Genomic DNA, 22,300 nt, shown 5'->3' on the forward strand with positions numbered 1-22,300 from the left:
TTTTAAAGCATGTGATCTATAGTTAGCTTAAAATTCATGAAATTTAGTGCTAGTAATAAATTTGAATTAATTCAAAACTGAGAAAAACAAGAAAAAATAAGCAAGGTAAGCTTTCAAGAAGCTTAAGGTAATAGTTTACTTTATATTTTAATTCAATAATTAATATTTTTGATTTTTTCTTTCAAAAAGATAAATTTATATGGTACTCAAAACAACAATAATAATAAATCAAAAAGCATCTCTTATTTTCGAAAATAACAAATCCATCCTTATACTAACAAGTCAATAATTTATTAGCCTTCCTCTTGCACTCAGCCTTTAGCTGGAGAAAGACAACATGATGCATGAACAGAGGGAGGATTAAAATTTTATTTCAAATTTAAATAACTGATTTTAAAAAATAGATAAAATTAAATTGATTCAAATAATGGATTCTTCATTCAGAGAAATTATTTCTCATGTTTATGAACTAATGAGAAATATTCCTTCTATTCAATTTTAATTGCTTGATTTGCATTTCCCCCCCCCCTTCAAATTATGAAAGACACAGCTCCAATTTTGGAAAACTCCATTTAGATACTTAGCTTAATGTGTGTATGTGCGAATTCCATATTTCCTGGCTGAAAAGGAAAAATTAGGCCTGCTGCATACAATCTTGTTCCTTCAGGGCTTTTTTAATATTATTATGTTCAGTATCAGAATTTTAGTACTTTTTCTTTTATAACCAATTAACAGAGCAGGAAGAAACAAAGGAATGAAAACTGATGGAAATAATGATATCATTTGCTTCATGTGGTAATAGTTTGAAAAGAAGTGGTCCATAATTCCTTTCAGTGAAATTTAGAATTTATCTCAACACACCAACAATTTTCAATATACTTATTAAATTTACTTTGCAATACAAAATCAGTGACTTAAATTTTCCATGCATTTATATATTTATGTATTAAAGAGCATGTATCAGTGAAAAAAGACACATTATTTGACCTTGAAAAATATATGCTTTAGAAAGAGGAGTAGACATCTTTAAGTGATTATTATATATATATATATATATATAAAATTGGAATTAGAATTTAGAAATTTGCAGAAAGAAAAACTAATTATATATATATATATATATATATATATATATATATATATTGACATAATCTCTGGAAATATAACACAAATTTGATTTTTTAGAATATTTTAAAAAATTGTCTTTTTAATATGATTATTTAATTTCCATGAAACTCTAATAAATTTTGACAATTTTTAAAAATATATTTTTTGCGTGATTTTAGACAGTAAATTTCATTGTTGCAATAAAGTTCAGATAGTTTTCATAGTTTCATCAAATATTTAATCATATGATTATCTTACACTATTGAAAGCTAAAGAAAGAAGCTTTCTGCATTCTGCTAATTATTTGATCAGTTTGAAAACAGAATCAGAGTATGAAATTACAATATTGTGAAAGAATGGATTACCCAGACCCTTAAATATTTAATGGAACTATGATGTATAGTGATTCAATTCATTTGGAAAATTCTTTTGTTGAGAGAGCCAAGAACATAAAATTATGCACAAGAGATTCAATTTAAATTAAACACAACCGACATTGACAATGAATCAGTTGGTTTATCTAAGGCGGCTAGTTTTGAAATAAACAAATGATGAATTCTTGGATTGGTTGCAATGGCGATTTAATTTTGAAGAAGACAAACACAAAATTGGATAGCTAAAGTGAAAAGCCAGAGAGAAAATCTCTATTGCCAAAAGATGTTTGTATTGCATTTTTATAATATTGATTTTAAAGTATTTTAAATAATTATATTTTGAATACCAGGCAATGCTGTGAAAATATAGTAACAATATAGTTAGTTAATTTCTGTCAATAAGAATTAATAAAATGTTTTCTGAAGACATTATAAATAAATGAGAAGTTGCTCTAAAACATAAAAATACATACCTCAAAAGCACTTGTAGCTTGCATTTGATAAAATACTGGTAGAAAGACATAAGCAGCTATGGGTGTTCCAATTATATATGCAATATTTATTATTACAAACTGGCTTCCATTCATATAATTCTCAGCTGCTAAACCAAGAATGGTAATTGCAGACATAAAACTTGCCATTAGAGAGAAAGCAACAGGAATAATAGGCATATTTTTATTCGCCAGGAAATATTCTTTGCTTGTTTTTTGCCGACCTCCAGCAAAATGATAATAGACACCAACACTTGCAGAAAAAACAAGCATTAATGCAAAAATTACATAATCAATTAGTGTAAATGTACCCTTTGAATAATCCATGATGTGTGTGCTAAAACTGTTATTGTTTACTATCACACCTGAAAAAGAAAAATAAATTTCAGATTAAAAAAAAAAAAAGAACAGAAAAAATTGACAAAATTTTTTTTAGAGAAATAAAAGATAAAATTTAAGAACACTAGTTAATAAGATATAAAAATAAATATATAACAAATCTGTATTAAAAATTATAAAGTTTATGAATGGAAGGAAAAAAAATCCAACCTCAAGCAAACTCAATTTTGAATCACTAATCAATTTCATTAAAATCAGATATTATTTAGAACTGAACATTATTTATTTTCTTATGCATTATAAATGTACAAACAAGTCTAGTAAATAAAAACATAATAAAAAAAATTTAAAATTTTGTATTAAACAATTCCTTAACAATAATTGAATAAAAAACAAAACAAAAGAAGTAGATCAATTTGAACAAACTAGAATCAAATATATATACAAACAAACACATATAATAACACACAACTGAACTCATATATTGTAAATTTAAAACATTAAAAAATAACAGTAAAATTGAAACAAAACCTTTTTTTTAAAACTGAATAATAAGTTTTATACAGATATAAATTACTTCAAGTAATCTATTTGAACATTTTTTTAAGCATTTTTTACCAACAATTTCTTAGTAGAAAAAAATGAAAGCCAAAAGTACGAAAAAATATCAATGGTTAATAAAAGAAATTCAATAAAAAAATTATTATTTAAAATTAAGGACATTTTTAATGTTACGGTTTGTTTTATTACAACTTTTTTCTAGTAAATATTGAAGAATGTGAAAGAAAAAATATGTAAATATTTAGATATATCAGTTGGAATCTACATGGATGAAACGGAAGATAAATTCCATTAGCAATTTACATATAGCTGCATTGCAATGGTCAGAAATGCATGCAAAGACATTCAAACAATTTGCAAGACACAGGCTTCAGAAAGTTTACAATAGAAAATAACAATGTAAATGTTTCAAATGTTGAGATAATATTTTTTTTAAATCAATACTCATTGCATCTATACAAGGTAGCTACATTGATTCATTCCCAGCAATGATTCATTTAGTTGGGAAATGTTCCCTTATTCTCCTCACAATCTGAACCACACCTTTTAATTTTCATGTTGAGTTTTAATTCTTTTCTTTTTCTGATAAGCGGCTTTAGGATATGATCTGATTTTGGTTTAAACAGTCCTTTAGATTTTTACTGCCAAAGAATTTATTATTATCACAGACTGTATCGCTCTTCAACAAGGGAAAACAAAACAAGAAAGCACACTTAGAAAAGTGTCACAAGTTCGATGGCAATTATATTCAAATAAAATTCAAGAAATATATCTAAAATAAAATATATTCTGTTTTAATTTAATTATGCTATTTTAATTGGCCACAAAACTTACTTTTTTTTTAATATCCTATATTATATTCATAAACAGTAATGTTTCATTATGGTTACTATTTTTTAATTATTAACAGTAGTTGAAACATAAAAAAGGCTAGTATTTATTTATATATCAGATAATTAATTTACCTCATTAGTGACTTATAAAGAGATCTTAGAAGGATATCACTTAGATCATTTCAGGTGATTTATTGCCGTATTTAGTGATGGAAGAATTAGATTAGAAATTCAATTAAAGGTCAGAAATTCAATTGTTCTGTTTATGTCTGAAACTTAGTCTTTCCTATTATTAGAAAATGAGAGAAAGTCATTTCAACAGCATTTTAAGAAGCATCTTTGATACAACATACAAAATGAGCAGTGAATTAGCAGTTGCACATTTAGCAAGAAATATTATAGTTTCTTTTAAAATAAGAGACAATTTTTTTATCATGAAAATATGTAATATAAATAAAAAATAAATAAATTGGCTTTTTTTTTTTTTTTTTTTGCAAAATAAAAGGTTTATATCAAGAAAAAATTTTAGAATTGATCCCATTTCATTTTTATTAGAATACATATACAAATATGTTTATAAGAATATAAACAGAAATATATTGAAGAAATAAGTAGGCTAGTAAGGTTAAAGATTTTAATTTTACATCTTCTTATTTTACTTCTTATTATTAATTTACAACTTCTAGTTCCAATCAGTAGTTATATTAAACATAGACATGTAATGAAAGAAGCATAGGTTAGTTACTAAAAATTTAAAAACTTTTAATATATTTTGAAATCTATATATATTATATATATATATAAACATTGAATAAAATCATTCAATAAAAAAATTACTTTTATTGGCGGGTAAAATAAAAAAAATTATATAATCAAATTTTAATTTAAAAATTACATAATAAAAAATAGAATAAATTAAAACACCATAAAATTAATATAATTCTTATGAAATAATGCATGTTTATTAAAAAGAGATATTACTATAAAAAATGAAATATAATTTCATCCATTATAAAAAATATTGCTGAAAATGTATGGAATTAAACTAAAAAATCTCGCTTCTTCCATGCATGCCCTAAGTATGTTTTTGAATGGTTTTAAATAAATCAAATTTCAACTTGTCGGGTTAAAAAAAAAAAAAATCCTTAACTATAAAGAGATAAATGGAACTTTAAAACCCTTTCCTGATTGTGATGTAAGAAATTATTAATTCGGGTTTTTAACTCAAATGCCCCTAAATTTAATTGAAATCGTATCGAAAGGTCAAAGAACTATAACCTAAAAAGAATATTCTGATTCAAAAAAGCAGAAAATTAAGTAATTCCGAAACACATCTAAGTGAAGAACGAGTTTTAAAAAATATATTTACTTTTAAACGTTGAATAACTTGTTTTTGAAAAGCATCCTTGGAAGACCGCTGTAAAATAAGCAACTTCAAAACATGCGAAACTACAGAACCGCTATCTTACTCAAAGTAAACAAATCTATCGATGAAACCGAAAAAGCCGCATCGCATTTCACAGTTTCTAAATTTCAATTGGCTGTCTTGGCATTACGACAGCTGCCACGTTAATTTGTATAGATCTAGATCTGTGCCAGGGTCATAGAAATTTGATTGTTTTTGAAATAAGAATGCATTAGAATATGAAGTAATGCTATTGTCATGGTTCGTTGGGATTTAAACTTAAAACTGAGATACACAGCAAAATAAATATCGATTTATATAAGATGGATAACATGGTCGATAATACGGAGCAAGAATGCAAGACAGAATTCTGTATTTCACAATCCTACATAAATTTCTTATATCATATTAAAGATGTGCCGATAAATCAATTAATTCCAGATCAATGCATCACTCAGTTAATTGAAATTGAATTCGAAGCACACATATTTCCGTATAGAAAATTTTTAAGATATTGCTAAACAGATTTACAACCATTAATTCTTCAATCCGATTTAACATTTAAAAAAAATATCATTCTAACCATTTAGGATGCACTTGAGAAGAAATAAAAAACTGTATCCGTGTTATTAAAGGTAAACAAGCATGTTCCTTTATTTCATCCATTTCATTTGATGGGGATGACACTTGGTGGCATCAGATACAGTTAAAGCTACTTTTGTGGTATTCGTGAACTTGGATTATAGTTAACCCGGCAAAAGCTAAAAACAACGATTGACAGCTTCGTAACTAAACATCTTTAAGCTCCATTCGATCAATCGATTTGATTTCTGGACTGTGGATGCCACATAACAATGTAAAAGATATCCATGTCTTTTTATTATTTGCAATCAATCAGTTTGAGAAATTCACTTTTACATTGTACATTACTGCTTTAAATCATGGATCCGAGGAAGCGAGAAATTATTCATAAGTATAAACCAGTTTTATCCCAAATAGTTTCTTGTGACAAACTTATCTGGTTGGTTAAAAAATACAAAATTTTTACAAAAGCTATGTTTGATGACATTTTTGGTCCCTACGCTGATAGAAATTTTTGTGATGAACTCTGCACTCGTGGGCCAAATGCCTTCTTGGATTTTATAAAAGTGCTTAACGATGCTAAATGTAACGAAATAGCAGATGTTCTTCAAAATGAATCAGATAATGAAATATATCCTATTTATTACAAAATGGATTCCAAGCCTCTTGGTTATTGTTTAATTATTATAAATAAAAAATTTGAAGTAGAAGATGATAGATTAGGCTGTGAAGTTGATGCTTCTGCATTGGAGAATCTTTTTAAAGAACTTAATTATGATGTTCAAATCGAGTGGGACAAAGAAGGAGAGGAAATTATATATCTTTTGAGGGAATTCTCAAGAAAGTCAGAATTTAGAAATGTTGATTCTTGTATAGTTTACATACTCTCTCACGGAGGTCAGGATGAAAATCTTGATTATATTTTAGGTACTGATAGTATGAAAGTTTATAAAAGAGATATTTGTAACATGTTTGACAATAAAAACTGTGAATTGTTAATTAATAAGCCAAAAATATTTTTCTTCCAAGCTTGTCGAGGAAAGCTTCTGGATTATGGAGTAATTGAGAATTCTAAAGAAACAGATGTTATTGATAATACATGTAAAAACATAGAAAAGCAAAATTCTACAGATGAAAAAGGTATTCCAAATCCAAAATTTAATAAAGATAAAAAAGTGAAATCAAAGTACCCTCTTTCTTCAGATATGTTTGTAGTCCATTCCAGCCTTCCTGATCATCAATCTTGGAAAAATCATGTTAAAGGCAGTTGGCTTTGTCAAGATTTAGTATCTGTAATTTCAGAATATTATACTAAATATGATTTGGCAACAATGATGACTTTTGTTAATAGTAAACAAGTGACTCGAGAATCTGAAGATGGTTGCAAACAAATTGCTTTTGTTGAAATGAACACAACAGGTTTAATACATTTTAACAGAAGTAAAAAAGAAGTATGTCTTTAAGAAAAAATCTTACTAAAACTACTGTTTATAGTTTTTCCATAATCAGACTTTTTTTATTTCAGATTTTATATAATATGCATTCTCTTCCTAATCTCTAGTCAAATTGAAAAGGTAATATGTATCTTATTACTACTAATTTCAAATCACTAATTTAAAATAATCAGAAGGTTGTCTCAGACTTTTCATGGTAATACTCGCAGAGAAAAGTAAACAAAAAAGTGCAATTTTGAACTATAATTTTGTTGATTTGATCAAAAATTATCTACATAAATGTTTTTTTACTGTTTATCATTTTTTATTGATTTATTTATTTAAAGAAAGGCTAATCAGACCCATTTATTTTTCATTTTTGTTCAATTATTTTGTTTACTTTGATATTAAAGATTGAAGTTGACTATCATAAACAGACAACAACGAAAATTAATTTTTATTTAATTTTATTATATTCCACTTATACCCTTAACTTTAAAACATTTATGTATGTGTGTTTTCTTTCAGAATTTATTCTGAGCCAGAATTTTGACTTGAAACATGTTGAATGTTGTGATACATGATTGTGCATTGTTTATTTTTTTAAATATACAATTTTTCTAAATATTATATAAAAAGAATATGAATGCCACATTCCAGTTTTTAAATATAAGTTTATAAATTAATTAACATTCTTATTTATAAGGCTGTTTACATAATAATTTTTTAAATTTATACTTTAACTTTTCTGAATAATTAAGAAAATATAAAGAAAAAATAATATTTTTCTTACAGTTAAATTTTCTGGTAACTAGTGAATGAAAAGCTGAAAATACCTTTTTAGAAAGTGCTATTGTCACTTTTCAAAAAAAGTAATTTCTTGTATAAATAATTCTTATATAAATTGTATATAAATTCTTATATACATTCCTATTTATTTGGAAATTTTACTTTTGTACTTTTTTCATAAATTAAAGATCTTGTAAATGATTCCTATAATTGTAATCAGCTCCAGTTTATCCCCCCCCCCAAAAAAAAATACTCGAAATGTATATGAAATAGAATCTAATGCATGCACTAATTTTTCTCCTTCATCTTCACTTTAAAAGAAAAGTACCTTAATTTAAAACAATATTGAAAGTCATATTTTGTTTTCTGATCCATTTTAGCATTTTTTATTATTATTATTATTATTGTTTATGACAAACTCCATTGTGATGAGTTGCAATCCATTAAAATGCAAAAATCATGCTTTTCTAAGTTTCTGATTTGTGTTAAATATCTTCAAAATTGTTTGACAAAAAAGATGAAATATGTAAAAGTTTGATCAAGACAAAAACTTATTATACAAATACCTAACTAAAAGTCATTTACTCCAAGTTGATAGAACGGTAGCACTACCAAATATACTATCAGTGTTTAAAAAAAAAATTTTTAAATAATAATTTTAAAAAAAACCTGGTTAGATTTGGCAATGCATATATTCAAGGCCAGCTTTTAGCTTATTGGACCAATTATTCACAATAAGGCCTTGCATCAGAGTGTAATCTGCTCTTGCTTCAGTATAGTGTAGTAATTAAAGTGGGGAAAAAAGGACACATAGTACTATTACAAAAAGTTCAAAACTCTTAGGAATTTAATAAAGTTGTCTTTTCTAGCACTCCCCCCTTTCCAGTCAGTCCAAAACAGTCCTTTAATATAGAATTTTCTCAGCCAGGTTCATAGTGAAAGAGTTAATTTTAATATTTTTCAGACATGTTGTAAAAAGACAAAACATTATTAAAAACTTATTTGCTTGATTATATATGCATATTAATTTTGTTAAAGAAAACATTTTTATGCATTGCATTCTATTTGTAATTTCTCTATATTTTATGCATATTAATCAAAAGTATTTTCACATTTGCTAAATAATTTGCTAATTAATTCTTTTTCTTAAATTTTTTTTTATAAATGAAGTTTTGTTGATTTTAAGTGCTTGAATATACTTTTTAATTGATTTGTTGTATTATTATTAATTTGGAAATTATATTTTATATGAAAATTATATATATATTTTTTAATATTTTTATATGGAAATTATATTTTTTAAAAAATATTTATATATAATACTTTTTAACAATTGGTTCTGTCTTGGAAACTAAAGGAATGTTTCAACAAGTCATATCATTACTGTGTTACCTGTATTCAAGATTTGTTGTGAGATTTAATTATATGAAACAAGTGTTTTATGACTTATGAAAACATTACTTACATCCATATTAAAAGTGATATTTTTCTATATTCTATTAAAGAAACTATTTTTTACATGACTTTTTTATATTGTTATGGGAAGTATACTTTTCAATTTTTGTCATTAAATATCATATTATGTGCGTGAATTTTTTTTTTTTCCTTACCTCCATTCATTTGTAAGCAAAATAACCAGCTTCTATCAAAACAATTATTTATTGTTCTTGCAGCATCCTGTTTAACTTATGTTTTACTATGGGAATTTCTGTTAACATATTATTTATTAACAATGTAGTTAGTTTTTGGAAGCAATATACAAAGATCTATGCTTATTAATTTTTAAAAAAAAATAAAATTACTAACTACCTATTGTTACTACCTAAATTACTAAAATATTGTTGTTACAATATTTTTGCTTAACTAAATTCACTAAGTATGACTATTGTTCTTAGACAATACATATATCAGGGGCACCTTCTGCTCCTCTTCTTCCAAAATCAGGAGTTTTTTTTATTAAATTAAATGTGATGATTAATTAAATTAATTGATTAATTGAAATAAAACATTTATTGAAGGTCATCTTCAAGAGTATTATTTTTAATACCATGGATATCAAAAAAAGTAAAAGTAATATAAAAATAAAGTATTTTTCTTTTTAAAAAAAGAAAATATTTTAAAAAATTAGACATTTTTAAATGTAAATTTATTATTGTAATTTTTGCCAAAGTTATTGAAAAAAAAAAGTACTACACTAATTTGTAAGCCAATTTAAAAATATGAAGGGGGAAAAAAAAGAACACTGAAATTAAAATTGTTCTTTATTTTAATTTAAATTAATGCATCACATGATTCTTGCAAATCAAATAAAGCACAAAATTAGATTGTTTGAAAATACTGTGAAATATGCGAGCTTCTTATTGTTGCTGGCTCATAAGAAACTCAATTTACTTTATTTGTTTAATAATCTGGCCCTGAATATACAGTGACTCAAACAATTGAAAGTACACCTTACTTTTACTTGTTAAATCTGACTTTTAATATAAATAACACAGTACCGGGAAGTGCAAATAGGTTTTTATTTTTACACATAATAAATGGTTCAGTTTAAAGTAAAAATAAAAAATAATCAACAAAAAAGTTTCAGAAGCATTTTAAATAAACATATGAAGATTTTTGCCTCAAAAAATTGAGAATACACCAATAAATTTCTGTAATATCTAGCATAGAAAGAAAGTGTCCATACTTATTTGCATTACTTTTGGTGTCTTTTTCATTGTAAATAGCAGTTTGACTAATTACATTTTGCACACTTTCAGAACTTACACTTCTGCGTATGATTTGAGAAATTTCATTACAAGTTGGATGAACTATATGATAGCAGCAATCAAAAGGAAAATGCTAGAAATTGGATTTAGATTTAAAATTTCATTTTGCTGCAGAACAATGACCCCAAACACACTGCACATAACATCAAAATGTGGTGTTCTTTAAATTGTAAACATGAGTTACACACACTGCCACAGTCTCCTGACGTCATTGTCAATGAATATCTGTGGGCCACATTCAAAACAGCGGTCCAAAAACACAAAATTAGAAGCAAAACCCATTTAAAACAAGCGGTGCAAGAAGAATGGGGTAAAATATCTTCAGATACCATTCAAAAGTTGGTCAAATCAGTACCATGACATTTAGAGGCAATTATAAAAGCTAAAAGACATGCAACTAAATACTGACACAATGAAAAAGACACCAAAAAGCCAAAAGACATGCAAATAAATATTGACACTTTCTTTCTATGCAAGATATTACAGAAATTTATTAGTGTATTCTCAGTTTTTTGAGACAAAAATCTGCCTATGTTTATTTAAAATGCTTCTGAAACTTTTTAGTTTAGCAGTTTTTCATTCATTTTCCTTATTTTTACTTTAAATTGAACTATTTATTATGTATAAAACCAAAAACATGTTTGCACTTTTCGGTAATGTGTTATTTATATTGCAAGTCAGATTTATCACGTAAAAGTAAGGTGTACTCTCAATTGTTTGAGCCACTGTAACTATAATATGCGGCTAATTAAATTCACGATTGCTATATCTGTGGTCATTTTGGCAGTTGCCACAATGATGAAAAATTGATCACAACATTTGGATTTGGCAAGAATTATTTTTGTACTAATACAAAGGTACTGCACCAAAAACCTTTTTTTTTAAACATCTCAACTATAATAATTCACCATGTTACAAGAAAATTCTAAAGTGTAAAAGAAATTTAACATGAATCAAATCTGCATGCAGAACTATTCTTTCGAATTCATATTTGAAAAATTAAGGAGGGAATCAATGATAAATTTTAGCCCTTTTTTTTCTTTATTTTCCTGTATCATTATTATTGGTCTAGTTGTTGAAGGTTGAGCTTGAAGAAGAGCTTTATTATTAACTGTTGATTATTACTATGTTATCTTTTTAAATTAAATAAAAACAATGTGATATATTAATGTTTATGTGTGAAAAGATGTTATTTAGGAGGAAGTTATTAAGTAAAAATTTGGATGTCTAATTATAGATTAAATGTTTTAAATAATGTTCCAACCTTACATTATATTAAGAGTTTTATTGATGCTTAAAATATTTATTATAATCATAATCTATATTTATCTGTGTTACAAGATAAGCATATTATATATGGATTACTGGCATAATTGTAATGATAATCACTTTTAAAAATTTTGCTGATAATGGCATCTTTAAAGAGTATTTGCTATCATAGAAAATAATAGGAAGGTTTAGTTACAAAAATTAAAGTCTCTCATTTTCGCTAAAAGAATGTAGGGGCTTTCACAATAAAATAACTTCAAATTTCATTTTCAAAACAAATTGCTTTTAAATTTTGAAATTTTTTGAAATATATTTGAATCAGCTTTCATTATTATTATTATATTGATTAGTTTCCTTAGATCATTTGGTTTTAAGCAATATTTAGTTTTGTGTGTGAATGCTTCAGAGCTAATTTTATGTTAAATGTTGAAGCAATTGTTAGACATATTTTTAAAGCTATGTTAATGTTTTTATTATTATTATTTACTTATTTACCAATGTATGTGCCAAAATCATTATTTTGAATTTTTATTTAAACAATTCTACTTTTTGAATAATATTGTGTCTTATTTAAACCTTTAAATGTGAGTGTAATCATTAACCATGTATATGTATAAAAGTACCTGCAGTTCAAGGATTAAAAAATTTCTCCTGTATAATGGAAGGAAAAACTGCACTCTTAATTTATATATTACAAAATAAGTAATAAGACTGTATTATAAATATTCTTGTATGTTTCTCCTCATTTTTTTTTTTTTTTTGTAAATATACTTACAATTATTTATGTATTTTTCATATATTATAATTATGTTTACTGAAATAGTGATTATATTTTTATAATATGAAATTATCAAAAAATATTTTATTAAAAATTTATAAATTTTATATGCAGAATATTTTTTAAATTACAAATTGTTAAAATATTACTGAAATCAATTATTTTAAATATTTGAAGAAAACTTTTATTTGGAATTTTTTCCCCCTTGTTCTTATTTATTGAAATTCAATGCATTGTTGTTATTATTTATCTAAAATGTATATGAATTCTTGGAGAAATGTAATATTATATATATGACAAATAGTTAACATGAAAGCAAGTTTTTGTTTACTGAAAGAGGGAAAATTTTCAGTGAAGAATTTTCCAATTTAAAATCACGCTTTAGATTAAGAAGCAATCCTGACACAGAACTTAACAATCATTTCATTGTGGCAACTGATATTTTTTTAAGGAATGCTCTTCGGCTTTTTATAAAAACTTGGGAAAAAAGACGTTATGCAGCAAATTGAAACAGATACATTACTACACCCCAGGCATAATTAGATCATGAATGGCTTATTAACCTTTGCAATTTCATAAACCTTTAGAGCATGTGATTCATAATATTATTTATTTATTTAAAAGTTGGACCACCAAGAATATGTTGCAGAATATGATTTCTTAGAACCAAAGAACTATCTGAAATTTAAACTTCATAATTTTTTTTGAAGTTTATTTATAGACTGAATAAAATAATATTATTGACATTATTTAAATTCTTTTAAAAATAATATTATTGACATTATTTAAATTCTTTTAAAAATAAAACTCAAAACTGAATTTTACAATGAATCCATGAAGTTGATATGTTGAATCTTTAAGATATGAACTATGAAAATTATTCTGTAGGACACATAAAACCTCAATGCCAAACGACTTTGCTTTTAATTCTCATATTTTATTTTAAAATTACATACTTGGTTTCAGTAAAAAAATGTTTTCATATTACTTGCAGTTTAATCATTTCAATTTAAAACTGAATTTTACAGGCGGCGATAAAAAATTAAAGAGATGCGTAGTACAAAGAATAGGACGGCTTAAGGCCTACATCTATATCTATACTTATAATAAAGCTGAATATGTGTGTGGGGGGGGGCTCTCTACAGACCAGACCGTTTGACTTACAGCTACCAAATTTGGTACATGTGTACCTTGGATGTCGGGAATGTGCACCTGGGGTCCCTTTATTTTGAATTTTTAATTAGAGTTTCAATTATTAATTAAAAACTAACTTTCCCGCCAAAAAAATCTCATTTCCCCAACGCCAAATGAGTAATTTTTCAGTTTTTTTTTTTTTTTTTTTTTCTCCACGCTAATAAGGTCGACCGATTATTTCAAACGGTTTATTTTCTTAATGTTTGATGCATTTAAAATTAAACACTGTTAATTAATCGATCTGTTCATGATGAATCTGAGAAAATTTTGTTGACAAATTCTTGAGATATTACATAAATTAAGAAAGAATTTCATTAGTGCCCATAAGGTTTAAATGCTCAGTGACTCTGTTTTCAGTAATCATATTATATAAAAAAAACTTTGTTTCAGTAAAAAATATTATATTAAATGCATATTAATCCTTTCCACTTTAATTTAAAGCATAAATTCTACGGGAGCTAACAGAAAATTAGAGAGATACATATTACGTTATGACTGAAGGCCTTTATAATATTATGAGTGAATTATATGACTATCAAAATGTGAAGTTTTAAAATATTTTGATCAAGAAGCTATTAAAGTAGGAATTACATAAAATTTATGAAAATTTTAACGAGCATTAAGATTGGCGAACCGGCTGGTCGCCAAAGGCGGCTAGTAATAAATAAGTGAATTATATGATTATTAAAATTTGAAGTTTAAAAATAATTTGCTGAAAACTTATTATGAGATCGAGTAAAATATTTAATTGAAAATTTTCACTAGCATTAATATTGGCGAACTGACTGGTAGTCAAAAGCGACTAGTATTATAATAGAAAAACGATAAAATTCTACTTCTGAGTTAATAAAGGAAATAAGAAAAGTAAATTTCTAGCTTAAATTTAATTCTGTCTAAAGCAGGCGATTGAGTGACTTGATGGAACAGTAATATTAGTTTGAATTTCATCATAAAAATTAAAGCATCGTTACAGATAGTGTGTATCAAAAATTAAATTTTATAGTTTATTAAAATTAGAGAAAACAGTACGAAAATAAAGTCGGTATCATTAGAAAGATTTTTTTTCTTCTACGTTTTAATTTTTTGTGAGGAAATCATTTTGGGAGAATAACTGAAAAAATATCAATACATTTCTTGATTTTAATGATATTTTAATTAACTTTCGGAATTCTAAAAATCAGCAGTGACCTTCCTTTTGTCTTGAAAAGTACCTGAGCCAGCATACAAACCAACATTTATCTTTATATATGTAGATAGACAGATTTGTAAGTCTTGAAGTATTAAATCTTGTATTATTATAACTTTTATATTCGATTAGTAGTTATGCATCTGATTTCATTTTGAGGATAAAAGTTAAAAATTCTCTCTATAAATAAAACACTAACACATGTGGCACAGAAATAGAGCTTATAACTAATTGTCGAATGGCAACATTCAAATATAAACAAAATATCATACAAATTTCAAACTGCTTCATTTATTGAACATTTTTACAGCTGAACTGAATCAAATGCTTCACTTATCTAATTAATGGAGCTGCAAATTGTTATTAGAAGTATCCCGGAGATGGTTCGCCATATCACCAAAGTGGACATTCAAACAGAAGAAATATATTTAAAAAAAAATAGGCTTCAAAGAAAAAATTTAATCAAGCGCAAAAATGGGCTTAACCGTTACCAGATAAGTAATCGTCGTAAGACGTAAGATTAATATACGGTTTCTCGCTAAGCCCGTCAAAATCATACCAATCGTTCAAAAACCATCTAAAGGTTTGCAAATTTGGATATATACCAGAAATGTTCATAAGCAGCTTTTTAAATTGCAATAAAAAATTGCCATGATTATATTTGGCGTGAAATCGCTCTAAAAATTTTCAATTTTGGTGCCCGTTTATTAATCTTAAATCTAGCCATAATCGTTACGACTTGCCTACAGAAATTTATATTCATATCTTTTTAAATAATTATCTTAGAAAAATGCTTTTTGCATTATCTTAATTAAAAAAATTACCTTTTTAATTATTTAAATTTCATTTTCGTAAAAATTTCCATTTAACTTTAATAATATTTTTTTCTTTCCATTTTATACAGTATCTGAGACAATGTTTTTAATGTTACGATGAAATTCAAACTCTCCATTTAAACAATCAAGTATGTGCTTTTGCCAATCATTACATCAGTAGTAGAATTTCCACTTCAGCTTTTGTAATTGGCAGTAAACTATTTTAATTGAATTCATGTGTTTTAGTCACAAATTACATAGTGAAATGTTCTTTTTAAGAATTGCTTACCATTTTAATAATTAACAGCCTAAAGACCCAATAAGCTTGGCGAACAAACTGGTCGGCAAAGGCGGCTAGTATTATTTATTTATTTTTCTTTTCTTATACGAGAAATGTAGTAAGAGAACGCATAGTAATCGTCTTAATATTCAATCTGGGATTTTCTTGAATTTTCTAGTTTCAGATGTCTCTTTCTCCGAAAATAAAATTATTGAAATTATGTCTGCCTATCTGCGAGCATGATAACTCAAACAAGCGTTGAGCCAGATGCATGAAGTTCAGTATACGGTCATCATATTAAATTTGTAGATTTTTATCAAATTTTGAACGAAATCTATTCAGAGGAGGTCTGTTTGTCCGGCTTTCTATAAGTGAATTCGATAGATACAAAACAAGAAAGCTAGATAGATGAAATTTGGTACACACAAATTTAACATTTAAAGTGTAGATACGCATTATATTTTGAACCAAATCTTTATCTATCTATCTCTACTTTCCCAAGCATATGAAATTTGGTTTGGGATTTTGTGATAATTCTATATCATATTTTGGTTGTCGGTTGGAAAAAAAGCATTCAAAATATATATTTAGTTTTCTGGTAATTGAATATTAACATCATTCCAACAATTTATCGCCAAAGATCACGCGCCAATGAGCCGCCAATGGCATGCGGTTAATAATTCGCAAATACATTTTATGGAATAGGCAAGAAAGTTTTGGGGAGAACTATTTCGCTGGTTTTTGTCAGATAACTTAGAATCTACATCGAATTACATAATCCTAATAACAAAAGGTACGGGATAATTTATTGCTTCTAATGCTTTTAGCATGGAAAATTCACTTACTGCTGAAGACAAATTCTCCAAGAAAAGAAAATTCTAATATTCCAAACTTGTTACGTAATCCAAAACTTCATCGTAGCGCTTCTTTTTAAGAATGCCAAAATACCTATTTTCTTTAATACCTATAAAAATGAATTTCTCTTATGAGAAGACAAATCATAACTAGTAAATTTCCTACTTCTTCGGTAAAAATGCGGAGACCCTGGCATTAATTTGTTCTGGATGTCAACTGAAAAGTTTCTTGATAAGGAAAGCTATTTTCGTATGGAACGTTGCCCCCATACTCCGGTTAGATAAGGTGTGTCTTCCTGTATTGTTTTATTGGTCAGCCGTCTTAATAAATTGCGTAATAAGAGCATTGTCTCAGATTTATCTATAGAAATGAAGTCGCAAATAATGCAAGTTTTATGCTATTTTTAAATTATTACTAAACCGCTGGTTAAATATATTTTGAGCTTAGACTAAAGAATAATTTGCTTCTCTTAATATAGTTTTTAAAAAAAATTGTGATTTTTTAAAAATAAAAAGTTATACTTTATCAAAATAACAATCTTTAAAAATTATTTCATTCATTTTTGTACTTATAAATTATAACAAATGATTCAAGAAATTGAATTTAAAAAAAAGACAGAGGCTAGTGATCTTTAATTTTCTCATACACAATCTAATAAAAGTGTTATCTTCGTACCTTTACATGAAATTGGACAAGGATAAAAATATCACGAATCATCCGAATTTTTTTTTCTTTCTTTTTCAGAATCATGAGCATGAACGTTTTATGCTTCGTAGAATAGTGAAGAAATCTAAATATGCATTTGAACACCTTTTCTTACGACTAAGTGAATTCAAAGTTTGATACCAAACTTCAATTATAGTAAATCAGATTAAATTACATTTATCTCCGTTGTTCTATTTTGAAGTATCGCGTTTTCGTAATTAAGAATGCATCGATACGTAGCCAACCCTTAGATAGATTTGACTCAAAATTTGATTTTAAAAAAAGTATTCATTAGAAGTGAAAATTGTGTACCAAACTTCCATTTCCATCTATCCAAGTTGCATTTTTGAGTTTTCTTGTTCACGTACATGCGACTGTACAGACAGATGGTCAACGCCATTAGGAATTTGACTATTTAAGTATTGTCGTTATGGTGATCTTTTGTATTTGGGCAGATGGCTCCATAGGAATGGATGTCGCTAAAATTTTCATAAAATTCTACAGTTTTAGTGTAAAGACCGCATACCAAATTTCTCTGTAGAGCTCAAAGCATTGTTGAATTATCGCTTTTACAGATAGGCATAATCATAGCGACAGTAATTGCCCCAAAACTTTCCCGTATACATTTTAATAAACTTGTCATATCAGAGAAAGCTTTACATGGCCTTCGCATATAATAGTTGCGAAATATTAACTTTTGGCGTGAATTCAGCATTTTAATTGGATCTATGTCATTTTGGGCGAGTTATTTGGCGATTAATCCATGCCATGAGTCAATAATAACCAATGTCTGTACTTCAGACATGTTTTTCTCAACCGATTGAAATAAAAATTTGACAGTAAACTACACTTGTAGTCAGAAATTCCCATAAGTATTTAAGTCTCTGCGTTTTTGAACTATTGCGTTTACTTGTGTATGAAAGTGCAGACAGACAACCCTTTGTTGAACTTGACTCAAACTTTTACAAATATCTATACTATAATTGTTAAATCTGTGTTCCAAATTTCATCTGTGTATGCCCATTACGACTATTGATAGAAAAATAAATAAAATTAGGCGAATTAGCGTCTAATTAAGAAGAATAACTTTTGTACTAAAAGTTTTTCAATAGCTGCAATTGCTTAGAATCTAGAGGCTGAAAAGCTATTTTCAATCCGTATCATTTCTTAATATTATCTGTATTGCCACTTTTAAATAAATAAAAACTTCTATGCTTACTTTCTTTTTCCTTTTCTTTTATAAGTTGAAATTATTTCAATGCACGTGGTCCAAGTTTAATGGTTTGACGAAAACTAATGAAATAAAAATAAAGAAATAGATATTTATTGGCAACCTTCTTTAAAAATGGTCAGCATTAGAAAGTTTCACAAATTGTGCGTGTTTTAGTTCTTTTTAATGTATTTGATTATATTTATTTATTTAAATATGGCAGTACTGATCATGTTAAATATGTAATTTGCAAAAAATGCCGCATTATGCAGTATCAATAAAAGCATTATGTACGATCACCCACAATATGTAATGTTTCATTATTTTACCCTAAATTTTGGAAGGAATTTTAAAATATTAAATCAGATGCTAAGGAATTTACCTTTACTTTCCAAATTGCTGAAAGCTTTTTTTAAAAATAAAGTTATTATTTATATAATGTTTGCGAAAAGTTTAAATTTTTGCAACGAAACTATGATTTAAGTGCATTACTGTAATGACAATTCATTCGCATATCAAACATCAGAATACGTCACGAGAATATTGTTTTAACTAATTCATTCGCATATCAAACATGAAAATACGTCACGAAAATATTGTTTTATCCAACTCATTCGCATATCAATCATCAAAATATGTCATGAACATATTGTTTTAAAATCTATGACATCATGCAAGGAAAAAAATATCGGAGGAATTGGTCTCCCAAAACTTTCACACGTACTCTCTAATAAATTTGTCATTTCAGAGAACACCTTGCATAGCACTCACGTATAATAGTCACGAAATATTAGCTTTCTGCTTGAATTTAGCAATTTTTCTTAATCTGTCGTGTCACTTTAGCGAGTTTTATGGCGATTAATCTCTGGCATGCAGTTAACCGTACCCGTATATCGAATTTGTCCCAACTGAAACAAAGATTTGACACAAAACTGCACTTGCAGCCACAAAATCCCATACCTAATTTGATATATTTAAGCCACTGCGTTTTTTGAATCAATGCGTTTACGTGTTTCTGAAATTATATACCGTTAGATGACCAGTCCTCTTGTAGGATTAGGCTCAAAATGTCATAGGTGTCTGCACTATAGATGTTAAATCTGTGTACCAAATTTTGTCTATCTAGCTCTCTTCGTTTTGTAGTTTCCGTTTTAACTTATATCCGAATAGCTGAGCAGACACTTTGAGTGGATTTTGCTCAAAATTTGATAGAAATCTGCAAATTTGATGTAAAGACCGTATACCAAATTTCAACCATTTAGCTCAAAGCATTTTAGAGTTATCTTTGTCACAGAGAGACAGATAGACATTTTATGAAAATACATTTCCCGAACTCAGGGAGGTCTGAAACGTGGAGATTCGTCAAAATCTCGAGTTCAATTTGTTTGACGATTACTATACATATAAGAGAAAATAAAAAGGCGGACAATTTGCAGTTACATGTTTATGACAGCGACATTACCTCTGTCATTTATCTGACCTAATGGCTTCAATTCATTCGCAAATGATTCTCACTTAATGCGTTTTATTTTGAAATTCGTTGTTCGTCTTTTATTTACTGCTTGTATTATTATGACATAATATACAAAGTAAGATAATACTAAATAATAAGCGTATATTTTTGTTCTTGTTGTTCGGTGACAGATTGTGCCATGAGAAAAACTGGACAGCTATACTTGCATTGCGCAATGCTGGGAGAGTGAATTATATAAAAACATAATAAACTAATTCTGAGATTTATCTCTATACATAGAATCGTAAAGCTGGAAAAAACATCATAAAAGATGACAAATTTTGAAGTTTCATCAGATTTCTAGAAGGACTTATGATGAATCTTAAAAACATGGGTTTCTATAGACTTATAATGAAGCCTGACGAATCTATATATATAAAACGCTAACGTACGTGGCATCTTATTATTTATTATGGAATGGCGGCATTGAAATGTAAACATATCGATGTACGAAAGTTCTAGCAGACTGCTTTATCACAGATGCACTTCATTTATTTCGCTTATTAAATAAAATTATTATATTATAAATGCTGCTCGCTGTCAAGCACTTCATTCAGTCAGAAGATGTAAAAGAAATTTAGAAATAAACTTTAATAATAACATTTAATAATCGAGAGTGAAAATAAGCTTAATCATCATCACAATGGATCAATCAAACCTACCGGAAATAAATGATTTCCAACACTATTAAATCTCCTAACAGAGTTTTTGCATTATCTTAAAACTCAAAAAATTTTCTCTTTAATGTTATCGATTTTATTTTTATGCAGATTTTTTAACTTTTAATAAACTGTTCAAATTTAATTTACAATGTCGCGATGCTTTTAATGTTAGGTTTGATTTGAAAAAAGCTTTTTAAGAGTAAGGCAAATGCTATGAATTCAAACGCATCTAACAAAATTTTCAATCACGTGCTTTTGCTAATGTTAAAGTTTAAATAAAAAAATTACTTTTTTATCATTAATTCCGAAATAGAGTTTTCACTTCCGCTTATATTCCATACTATATACACTTTTAATTTGTGCCCTCGTTAATTTGATGCAGAAAGATTCAGTTTAAGTTTTATTTTTAAGTCATATCAAATGAACTGAAATTTTTAAAAACGCAATTCATATTTTATCGTTTATAACCCAAAAAATCAACAACCTTGGTGAGCAAGCTGGTCACTAAAGGCGGCTAGTAGCATATATTTAAAGGGGTTGATTTTCAGTGATTAATCAGTAAAACTAAAGAAAATTGTTTTCCCCTGACTTCTTCCTATACTTAAACAACCTAGCACTTTTTCTCTTCTCTTTCTCTCTTGCTCTGAACACATTACAGGAGTGAAGTAGGGTAGGAAGGCAGTCGGCAAATCCTCGAAAGTAACTTCAGCCTGCAAGCATGAGAGCCCCTTCCTCCAACTTCCGCACTATGACGCGTTTTCTGAATCATAATTTTAGAGAATGAAACTGCAAATGTAATTTGAATGCTTTCCTTTTCACTAACTGGATCCAAAAATTTCACACAGATCTACAATTTTATTTACAAGAATGAATTCTAAATTTCATTTATCTAAATCAATCAGTCCATTTTGAGGTATAATGTTCACTTACATGTGAATATACAGACACCAAATGATTTTCCCTTTTTATACTTTTGTTTAAAATTTAAAAACATATAAAATGCTGATAATAAATCTCTATAAGCATTCAACCATATAGCTTTTTGTTTGAGTTGTTAGCTGTGTTCATATACGTATGGACAGGTAGACAGACGGACGGACTTCCTTTTGATAGAATTCTGAAAATTTCGTGTTAAAACTATATATCATATG

The 22,300-nt window shown here is 27.1% G+C and overlaps 2 protein-coding genes across 5 annotated transcripts in view; one reads left to right on the forward strand and one right to left on the reverse strand.

The window, feature by feature from the left end:
• The window catches only part of LOC129957226 (putative sodium-dependent multivitamin transporter), a 57,856-nt gene that overhangs the window by 21,828 nt on the left and 13,728 nt on the right, over positions 1–22,300 (reverse strand). The window contains exons 2-3 of one of the 4 annotated variants that reach the window (XM_056069458.1): positions 6,883–6,982; positions 1,955–2,337 (exon numbers count right to left, since the gene is read on the reverse strand). In XM_056069458.1, coding sequence (XP_055925433.1) covers positions 1,955–2,299 — 345 coding nt within the window. In that variant the 5' untranslated portion in view covers positions 2,300–2,337; positions 6,883–6,982. Of the gene's footprint in view, positions 1–1,954; positions 2,338–5,074; positions 5,212–6,882; positions 7,006–22,300 lie in introns of those variants that run through there. The other 3 variants (XM_056069460.1, XM_056069459.1, XM_056069461.1) reach the window with 3 other exon arrangements.
• On the forward strand, positions 5,782–7,824 carry LOC129957227 (caspase-2-like). Its single transcript, XM_056069462.1, has one exon. The coding sequence runs from the start codon at positions 6,052–6,054 to the stop codon at positions 7,153–7,155; it is 1,104 nt and encodes a 367-aa protein (XP_055925437.1). The 5' UTR covers positions 5,782–6,051; the 3' UTR covers positions 7,156–7,824.

Source organism: Argiope bruennichi, chromosome 11 (genome assembly GCF_947563725.1).
Source record: "Argiope bruennichi chromosome 11, qqArgBrue1.1, whole genome shotgun sequence".
NCBI classification, from domain to species: Eukaryota; Metazoa; Arthropoda; class Arachnida; order Araneae; family Araneidae; genus Argiope; species Argiope bruennichi.